The following is an 11305-nucleotide window of genomic DNA, read 5'->3' on the forward strand; positions in this document are numbered from 1 at the left end:
TCATCGCACTCCTACAAGGATACTACGACCGGTCGTTAATCAATACATACAAACACTAGAAAGATGAATAGATTCCAAAGAAGTAATAAACCTACTCATTGATCCAATTGACACTTACAAAAATTTATTAAGTGAATGCAAGGTGTTGCTGAAGAGATAGGGATGCATCTGTTAGCCACAACTAAAGTGAAGAATCGTGTGTGGACATGCTGGCAAAGGAGGAAGCTAGAACCTAGAACTAGAAGGCAGTTGTATGACGAGCTCTTTTTGGATGCAGTTCCTCCTGTGTTTGTCGTAGCATCAGTCTGGACAGACAATTAGAAACTACTTTTGCTAGAAGCATTTGTATTCCGGACTGTAATAGAAATTTAGGTGTTACCTATGACTCTTCTACAGTTCTACTTATCCGGCCCAACACGGGCCAAACTATTGCGGGCAATTGCCCTTCTTTTGGGGTGGTTTTTAAATTTTACCCCTCATATTTGAAATTTTTATATTTTGCCCTTCGGCTAAACCCCATGGGTTCCAGGTTCGAACCCCGACACAGTCAAAATTTAAAAAAAAAACGCAAGGCAGAGTTTAAATTCGCTATGCCCCCACCGGCATACACTTGTAAAGGAATTACTAAAGTTATGCTGGACCCGGCATACTTATGCCTTATGGGAATACTTGGCATAAGTATGTCGGGTCCGGCATAACTTTGATAATTCCTTCAGAAGTTTATGCCGGATCCGGCATAAAAGTTTGCCCATTAAAAGTATGCCCCCAACGGCATAAACTTGTGAAGGAATTACCAAACTTATGTCGATCCCGGCATACTTATGCCTTATGGGAAGACTTGGCATAAGTATGCCGGGTCCGGCATAACTTTGGTAATTCCTTCATAAGTTTATGCCTGATCCGGCATAAAAGTTTGCCCATTAAAAGTATGCCTCCACCGGATGAGGGTACCTAGGAAGAATTTCATTGTCCTCCTTCCAATATTATTACAGAACTAAAAGGTTTCATGGTAAAAACTGTGTGTGGCCTCTTCCACTCATCGTCATGCAAATGCTGTCAACAATTATCATAGTGTTAATACTCATGAAAAACTAGGCTTAGATATAATGGAACAAAATCACGACAACTACTCTTTTCTAACACTACCCAATAATATATTAACAAGAGCGGTTATAATATATCCAATATAGGAAATGTAGCAAAGAAAGTCTTTAGGCCACATTGACACAAAAACCACTTGAATTTTAATAGAGCATTTTGATGTCACTAAAAATCTGTAAAAAGTTGACATGAGATCTCAAAGTTATGCCAGACCCAGCATAAACTTATGAAGGAATTACCAAAGTTATGCCGGACCCAGCATACTTATGTCAAGTCTGCCCATAAGGCATGAGTATGTCGGGTCCGGCATAACTTTGATAATTCCTTCATAAGTTTATGCCGGGTCCGGCATACACGCGCCCCAAACCTTGCCTTGCGATTTTCTTTTTTAATTTATGCTTGAGCGGGAACTCGAACTCAGAACCTCATGATTTCTGCGTGAACGCTCAGTGTTGCAATGCGAAGAGCAAAAATTAAAGACCAGCAATATGAGGGGCATAATTTAAAGACCACAATTATGAGGGGCAAAATTTAAAGACCACCCCAAAAGAAGGGCAATCCGCGCAAAAAAATGAACTATTGCTCTGCAATTTTTGTATATAATGATCTCGCTTTTAATAAAATTAAAAAAAAAATGTATTTTTTTCCAATTTTATTGTGTTGGGGATTATAGATAAAGTTTTGATAAATCAATGAGTCTAGTAATAATTGATAAAGTGACAAACATGTGATTTATTAAACACATGACAGTTATTTTAACTAATAAATTTAATAATTAAACAAAAAGTCAATATAAAACCTAAAAATGATGGGCTGCTTTGTTTAGTTTTAAAAATTATCAATAATAGACCATCTCAAATTCGATGGAAGTATAAGAATTTGATATATCTTGAAACATGAATAACATAAAACAAATAGATTAACCATTTCAACAACACTTGTTGTGAATTTGATAAATGAGTAGATCATGAATTTACGTAAATTTGTTGTAAATGAGTAGTAACCGTGCATGTGAAACTATATCAACTCGTAAATACTTGACGATCATATGTCCGTTTTTAATTTTTAAGCATGAAAGGGGGAACAAAGTATCACCAAAAAGGACACATAAACACGCGAGCTTTTATGTAGCATTAATTTTGCAAAGCAACGGTTGATCCGTTGTCAATGTGAATGGAATTTCACATGCTGTTTGACATGTATGTAAATTTGAAAGTTTAAGTTGAGGTGCAGTCTGAACTATTCATTTCATGAAATTGATAAAGCCTTCTAAGCGGACCTCTTCTTGCTCTCAACTGCTTCCTTAAGTTTCCTTCCAAGTGCATATGCCAAAGGAGGTGGAACAGCATTTCCTATTTGCCTGTGCTTGTGTAAAATGGTACCAGCAAATTGGTAGCTGTCCGGGAAACCCTGCAATACATGATAGTATTATTATTATAAGAATCCCATCAAAGGCCTGGCTGCAGTTTTAGTGGAGTACAATACAAAATTCTGCAACTTTGAGTTGTGTTTGCTCATGTTTGAAAATGATTACTCTTATTTCCTAATGTAGAATTGCCATCTCACTTTTGACCATCTCAAGACAGACAGTGGAAGAATATAAAAATGATACTAAAATGAATAGCCCTCTTATTTCCAAATTGTCATGCATTAATGAAAAAACTGCACTCAATTTCACCTCGAACTATGCCTCAAACAACTTCAGATATCTTAAAATATGCGTGTCAATTTTGTAAGACTTACTTGAGAACGTGCACATTCACGAACTGTAACAATCCTGTCTTGGTCTGGATGAAAGCACATCCCCACTTTACCCATCGGCTGGGGATCAGTAATGGAAGTGGGGAAGTTCCCATCCCAATCCAACCTCCCAAAGAGCCCCTTCCACTGGTTGTGCCTCTTAGCAGTATTAGGCAGGCACCATGGAATCAAATCAACCAGTTGACCATTAGATAGTTTAACCTGCAACCCAAAACGCAAACATCTTTTAGACCTTAAAAGCATAAAGGAGATTTTATTTCATCAAAAGCACTGCTTGACTGCCACAACACCTTTTCATCCGGAAGGTCACGCCAATCAGCTCCTGGCCGCTTAGGAATTCTTTGGCACCTGATTTGGTTAAGCTCGTTCATCTCTTTTGAAATGTGATCGGATAATGTTATTGAGTTGCCTCTAATTTTCTTTTGGAACCAGGATACAGGATCACCTTGATACTGCATTAAGAATGAATAGCATAAATAACAAAGTAAGAACCAGGGCCTGACATGATTGGGTAAAATCTATAGAAATAAAAGCAGCATTCCTCTCTTCTTCCAAATTAAGTACAACTCCAAAAGTAATGGTTACACTGTTTTTCCAGTTCGTCAAAGAAGTTCAAGTTTAGTACCTCTATACAAGTCTTGCATGCCCCATTGCCAACAGCAGGAAGATCTCCAATTGTGTCCCTGACAGTAAGAGAACGGAATGGAGCTCCACTTGCAGTACTCCTCACAGCTGCATACTGTGAAGTATCAGATAATGCAATTTTTAATTCTGGGACACCAAAAACATGCATTGGTTCTGGCCACTCCGGAAGAACCTCCTCTGGGGAGGCAGCCCAGATAAATGCTCTCTTCCTAGACTGAGGAACTCCGAATGCTCCAGCTTCAAGGATACCAAACCTCACCTGATCATGAGAAAAATAATTTTCATTTTTTACAATTAGCAATACACATACATTATGCATAGAGAGAGAGAGAGAGTGGACAACAATATATACCTGATAACCCATCTCAAGAAGAGATGCAACAGTTAAGCGAAATGTTTGTTTTTGGTTGAACGACACAAAATTCCTAACATTCTCCAAGAGGAAGTACTTAGGCCGATAATAATCAGCAAAAGATAAAAACGCCAGAATCATCTCACACTGAACTTTACTCCAGGTGCTCTGATTAAATCTATTCATTCCAGAAAACCCCTGCAAAAGGAACACACCATTTAAGCTACAAAGTTTGTAAACATCAGGGTAGATGTGAAAGAGCTTAACAAACCTGACAAGGAGGGCCTCCATTTATGAAATCAACTTGTCCAGGCAGTGGCAAGCTATTCAGTTCATTCTCATCCATTTTTGCAGCTAATTCAGAAGCCTCTTGAGTTGAGATACAGTCATCAGAATCTCCACACTTCTGCATGACAGCCCTGAATTGAAACCATTATCCGGTTATTACTGTTATGTGCTTAGATATGCTCATAAAGGAAGAGTAAAGATTCTATACTCAAAGACCTACCTCAGAATCACGTTACAATTCTGTATGAACACCTTTGCCTTTGGATAGTTAAGTTTAAATGCATCTCCAGCAGGCTCTTCATATTCAATTGCCCAATTTGTATCTGTGACACCTGAAAGAATGAAACTTTCAGACGAAAGTTCAACCTGCATCCACTAACACTACAAACAAGCAGAGAGAAGGAAGTTACCCGCATGATGCAGCCCTTCAGACAAGCCACCACAACCAGCAAAGATATCTAGTGTGGCTAAACGATTCTGTGGAGAAGTTTCATTTCGTTCCCCAACTTCATCCACTCCTTCTTTGCCCTTCCCCTTCCTCTTCCTAGATGTCGCATCATCTAGGTTAATTTTTGAGTATCTCAGCTTTATATGTGCTGGTAACTGCTCAAAAGTACAATCATATTAGACTTCACAAGAAAAATAGAATTCAGAGCAAATGGGGTAGATAAATGAAAGGTAGGATATATTGTATTAAAAGGAGCTTGACCAATTGCTGTTAAAAATAAGCATGCATGACTATAAATTATGAAATGGGTACCTTTTTAAGGGATCCACTCGATGGATCATACAAATATTCACAAAAGAAAATATGGTCGAAGATGGCAGGGACATCTTCAGAGGAAACATCATACTTCTTTCTCACTTCACATTTACCTTCGATTGTTTCTACTGGAACTGTATGTATTTCCTCACTGTAATATATCTGGAAGAGCAGCAATCAGAAAATCATAAGTGGTAGAAGGTTTGGATGGGGAAGGAAGGAAAATCCCCTACTAATTACCTAGCTGATTAAAATCAACTTCCTACCATGACATAGTAAAAGAATTATATCCTTACAACTCTAACCAACTATAGAGTGGAGATAAGTTATGTAGCATATACCTCCCGAATATCAGAAGAGTATGCCTTATCTGAAGAAATGTCCTCTGGTCTGAAGAATCTCCTGACTTGGACGTTTGCAGAATCTACTTTAGCTTGTTTAGATCCCTTGGGACCAACAATTTCTAGTAATTGACATACTACATAGGCCATCAACCCCACATTTCTCCCAGCTTTAAAAGTTCCACTTCCCCCTCTTTCTTCAGCAAAGTAATGGGGACTTACATAAACAAAGTCATCAATTGAATACTCAGTCCCCAGATATACAAAACTGGGGTTGGACATATCCAACTTAAAGGATTCCTTTTCCTGATCAGTTCGCTGCAACTCACACGAGTAGCATAAACCATTACCAAGACCCATCTTATCAAATGGGAGTCTGAAGAAAGCACCTCTTTCAGGGCGATAAAAGCTTTTGCAATAAAATTCTGTTGGCAATCCTTTCCTCTTCCGGTCTTCTGCTTTTGCTCTGTCAAGTTTATCAGCATCAGCATTCGCTTTTCTATGCTCATGTCCCCAAGGCATCATTCTGATATTGACAGCTACACTTTCTTTGACATCTCCTAGTTGCAGATTTATGCATTCATTGATCAAAAATACCTCTCTCTCATTAGCTGCATTTCCAAGTACTGTGTCATGTCCTCGTTGCATCATTCTTCCATGAAGCATTTTGCTACCATCCGATTTTTCAAACATGTATTCAACAAAGTAAATAGAAGGAAGTTCATCTGGTTCATCATGTTCCACTAGAACTGAATCCCCAACAGCAATCTCATTTCCATGAACTCTAGCCCTTTTAAACAAAAGTTCACCAGAAGCTGTTTTACCTATGGATTCCCCATCCCAGTTTATTTCTTTGCTGTCAGAACGTGACTTAATATTCCTTCTTGTAGAGCTAGGTGTATGAGTTTTCTCTGGAACATCCAAGTTCTCCTCTGGAGCATCATCTTCTTCATTTTCCTCCTGCTCGTCTGCTTCTTCATCATCCTTCACCTCATTATCGACCACCTCCTTTGACACCTCAGGTGAGTAATTGGAATAGTACTCCCCCCAGATTCTGTTGATTAGCCTTGTCGTAGTAGCCTCCATAGCTTTCCTTTTAACAGATGGCGCCATAGATGCTCTAGGATTTAAGTTGTGTTCAAGTCTCTGCATAACCTTCTTCTTCTTAATCAGCCATTTTGTATGGTGCCTCTCTTCCATTTTCCTTGAGAGACCCATCACAAATGCACACTTCCTAATGCTTTCATCAGGATATTCAGAAAATTGCTGCAGAATAATCTGCCCATGTACAACCACATATCTTTCCACCACAGCTACATTAGATGATATATAAGCAGGATGGCCTTTCGTGAACTCTGAAACCCTTTTAATAACTTCTCCAAAAGAAAGTCTAGCCACACGACTCTGTTCCTTTAACAAAGTAATGATGCTCACTGCCAGCCTCGCGGTCTTTATGACTGGTTCATACCAAGGAGCATACTGTTTTGACGGCTTCCCAAGCCTATACCTGAAGAGAAATAGTATGCATGAGTAAAGCATCTATAATAAATTCGCCGAGCAAAAAAAGAGAAAGAAAAACAGTCAAGTTTATCAAAATATAAAAAATAGCAGTTCCAGCTATTGGCATAGCAAAGGGAAGTACTTGCAAACTAATTCAATCACTTAAAGGAATTAATCATATTACCAGGCCATATCAGTCCGAATAGATATAAAGATCATCGAGGACCCAAACTCAATCATCCATTCTTTTATTGCACTCAAATAAATTGGCATTCCATCAATCTCAGCTGGTCCAGCACTGCCTGAAGAGGAATGATTAGCATCAGCATCAAAATTGTATCCAGACCCATCATCAGCAGTCATCACTCCAGACCCAAAAATGGTTACATCAATATCAGCACATGGTTTCATTGGCAGGAGCTCTAAAGAAATTAGCCTTGAGTCCGAGTTGTACAATGCCCAATTATGAAGCATACTGCGAGGCAAGTCATCAATATGGTATGTATCAAACTCACTGTCAAATACGATATACTCATCGGTCTCTTCATTAGATGTCTTGTAATATGCAGGCAGAGGATAATCACTTGCAATCTCATCCTCGTTGATCTTGATGTAAAATTTGCTGGATGAGGAAGATGTATTCCGGCCTTTCTTCTGCTTCAAGGAGCGCCAGTACTCCTCTTCGTGTAACAATTTAGCCAATTTCATATCTTCATCTTCTTGTGATTGATCTATCTTGTCTTCTCCATTTCCTGCTTTTGGGCCTATACATAGAGCCTTACCAGATGATATAGGCTCTGGTTGTGCAAGCATTTCCTGCTGCTTGCTGCTTTCATCTCTAAGGGAAGCCAGGACAGGTAGTTCAACAAAAAGTTGATCAGTCTTCTTTGATGTATCATCCAGACCAATAAGTTGCTTATAGATGAACTCGCCCTGAGTGACCACAAAGTCCCTGATGGATACACCACCTGAAAAGCATTTTAAACCATTCATTGCTCGGACAACCCCTGCAAGCAACTCGTCAAGGCTTAAATCAGGATTTCCTCCAGATGACTTTGACAGCTTCTTATAAACCTCAACGCAAGCTGTTGCCTTGGCAAAGAAGTGGTCATAAAACTTCTTATAACTACCTGAGGGTTTTAAACAATCGTAATCAGCTGTCTCTGTTGAGATCCATATGACAGGAGTTCCATCTTCATAACCGGAGATAGCCCATTCTTCTATACGCCCAAAGCCTTCACATCTAATTCCCTTTGCTTTTTCTTTGTCAATACTGTCCTGGAGTGGTAAAATGAGACCAGTAATAAACAGATCATCAACTTCAGACATTCCAAAAGGTTGTGGTACTCCTTCTGAGTTATGAAAGACAAAATCCGTTAGTCTTCTACAGGGTCGCTGAGGATCTTGTAGACCCCCAGTTAACCGAATAGCCACATCCTCCTCCTCTACACAGTGGTCCTTCTTTGTTTCAATGACTGAAGAATTTTTTGATAAATGCAAAGATTTCTCTTTAAAATCTGAACAGGCAGCAGCTCGCTTGGGCCTTTTGCGTGCAGCACTGGGCTCCTCAATAGTTTCAGAAACAGGCTGTTTCTTTTCCTTCTTGTCAGTTGCAGGTGCCTTCCTTTTTGACACGGAATCTTGTGTGCTTTTGCCCTTTTTGTTTCCTGGTTAATTAGAGGAAAAACAGAAAAGGATAAGCCATAGCAAGAAGACCAAAAATATTTATGTTATCGTTCTCACAACAAAGACAAAGCACTATAAGGAAATTTTGTACAGGGTGGAGCAGAAGCTATGAAAGAAGCATTCTGAACTTCCCGGTGAGACAGAATCTTTATTCAAAACCATGAAGTGAAAGTAAACACTAAAAGAAGCAGCAAAATTAAGAAAATGCAGCACTCAAAGTCAGGCCAAGACACTGAATATCAAACAAAATTCCATGCACTAGAGTAAGCAACAAAGGCATAAATGATGAGGGTAATGATATACACATGGCAAAACACTACAAGATTGTGAAATGGCCAATTCATACAAGGCGCATTAAATATTTGCCATTTCAAGAGAGTAGACCATTTTGGCATAAGATTGCTTCGCCGACTCTAAAAGCTATCAATAGCACAAGTCACTGCACCATGCAAGTTTTGTTAAGTTTTTGAATCCAACTAAAGCATTATCCCTAAGAGGCCAATACAGAGATATTGACCATTTTGGCATAAGATTACTTTGCCGACCCTAAAAGCTATCAATAGCACAAGTCACTGCACTGTGCAAGTTTTGTTAAGTTTTTTAATCCACCTTAATCATTATCCCTAAGAGGCCAATACAGAGATATTGCACATGCAAGTACCACAACTAGCAATCCTACCCTTAAAACAAATTCTTAGTATGGACATCACACAGAAGCACTGAGGATATTTACTCCAAATCTCTAAAGGCACCAACTAAGAGACGGGGTTGTGGGTGGGTATATATTTTAGTAATGAGGGTATGAAGATGGTGTATAATTACCAACCTATATTTTTAATATAATTCTTTTATTTTATTCGTTGGTGTTTAACTAGACACGAAGTTTAGGATGTGGAATAGCTATATGAATTATTTCAGTAGTAGTGGAAGAACATTTTAAGTTGTCAAAAACTAGTTTGATAAAACACGACATCAAGAGTTTAAAATTTGAATACTTAAATGAATTTGTGCAGATCTAGAGGTCAGACTCTTCATCACATAACTCTTAGGATTCGGGGTATCGATCCGAGTGTGGATACGGGTAGGATACGGACAATAAATGTACATTATGACATCTAAAGTATATATTTGAACGAATTAAAGGTATTGAACTAAAGCTAATAAAATTTAATTATTTATAAACACCTAATATTGTATTCATAAGATATCTTGTGAAATAGCATAGCATTCTCATACTTCATGTAACAGTATTAACATCATTCAAAGGGCATAAAGAGCTATGTTGAATTAAACTTTCCCTTTATTTCCAAAAGACATGCAACTTAAATGAACCAGAAGGTTCCCACAGAAATATCAAGCTCATTAAATGCAATTACTCGGCACTCAAAAATAACAGTAATGAACTTTTGAAATTAATTTTTTTAAATGAACACGCGCCCCAACTCTTTGGCAGCAAAATGAGACACTACTAGTAAGAAGCAAATACAAGTCATGCTCAGTGGATCATCTAGCATCAGTATAAAATGTTCCAGATCTCGAATCTTTCCTTTTTCTTTGGGTGGGGGAAGTACTTCAAACTATCAAAGGGCCAACTAACTTCCGCCTTAGGCATGTTCTTTTGTCTATAATTATAGGAACCAATCAAATGAGCTCCCTTAGTTAATCAACTTAAAGATCTACATATTTTCTTCTCAGGGCTATGTTTTAAAGAGACTCCTACCACCAACAAGAGGAAAACACAATACCAACACCAACATACCCAGTGTAACCCCACAAGTGGGATCTAGGGATGGTAAGATGTAGCAGACCTTACCCTACCTTTATAGGGTAGAGACGTTGTTTCCGATACAACCTCAGCAACCCGTTTGTACACATAGACAAATAAATCTATATTTTCTAAACCAGTAACATAAACATCCCCATTTTTATCCCCATCTTAGCTTTAAATCAATCAGTTCATGCAGCCAAAGTACCATGCCTGAAATGCAAATTCATTCCTAAATCCAAGATTCCATGAAAATCATCACTACAATCACAGCAGCAAATGTATATATGATTGAAAAACTCCACACACAAAAATAAAAAAAATAAAAAAAAAACCTTTTAAGATCCCCATTTCACAAAAACCACATAGATATATCCGAAAAAACTCATAAACTCATCAAACAACAAAATAAAAGCTGAAGCAAATGTATATATTGTTGAAAAACTACAGAAAAAATGAAAAAATCGCCATTTCTTCACCTTTTGAGAACCCCATTTTCACAAAAACCACATAGATATGTCCGGAAAAAAGAACTCATCTATATATAAAGCAAGAAAACAAAAAAAAAACGGATGGCAAAACCATAAAGAGAAAGAAAACAAAATTACCAGCATTAGTATCTGGCTTATCCAACACCGCTAAAGAACCCATTCTTGAAATCAAGTTCTTAAACCTGCTAATTAAGAGCAAAACCCACTTAATTCAATTTTCGTAAACAATTTATGAGTCTTGAAAAAATCGAAGTCAAAATTGCTCCCTCAATGTGTCTTAACTACCCTAGCACATTCTCTGATATTAAACTAATGTTTTCTTTACAAATGTCAAGCGGCTATTTATTCAATGTATTTGGTGGGAAAATAGTGAAGAGGCGGGAACACCTTTTCTTTTTTTCTTTTTCAACAATGAATTGGCGCCGAAATTTTGTGTGTGAAAAATTCAAAGCATTTTGTATTCCAAATCCCAAAATAGGAAAAAGAATCTGAGCTTTCGTAAATATATATAATAATATTAAGTGTTTTCCCTTTTAAATATACACAAAACAGAAGTAGGAATAATTTTAAAATAGTTTCTTTTTTAGTTTCACAATTAAACAAATAATGAGT

General features: G+C 37.8%; 1 protein-coding gene across 1 annotated transcript; it reads right to left on the reverse strand.

The window, feature by feature from the left end:
• Nucleotides 1–2203: 2203 nt before the first annotated feature.
• On the reverse strand, nt 2204–11051 carry LOC132616223 (DNA (cytosine-5)-methyltransferase 1B-like). Its single transcript, XM_060330841.1, has 12 exons — nt 10811–11051; nt 6936–8418; nt 5252–6758; nt 4908–5072; nt 4558–4750; nt 4368–4479; nt 4131–4278; nt 3860–4057; nt 3488–3766; nt 3153–3314; nt 2845–3063; nt 2204–2511 (listed from the first exon to the last, which is right to left on the reverse strand). Exons 1-12 carry the CDS (start codon nt 10851–10853, stop codon nt 2371–2373), a joined length of 4650 nt encoding a protein of 1549 aa, XP_060186824.1. The 5' UTR covers nt 10854–11051; the 3' UTR covers nt 2204–2370.
• Between the last annotated feature and the right edge of the window lie 254 nt (nt 11052–11305).

This window comes from Lycium barbarum, chromosome 10, assembly GCF_019175385.1.
Source record: "Lycium barbarum isolate Lr01 chromosome 10, ASM1917538v2, whole genome shotgun sequence".
NCBI classification, from domain to species: domain Eukaryota; kingdom Viridiplantae; phylum Streptophyta; class Magnoliopsida; order Solanales; family Solanaceae; genus Lycium; species Lycium barbarum.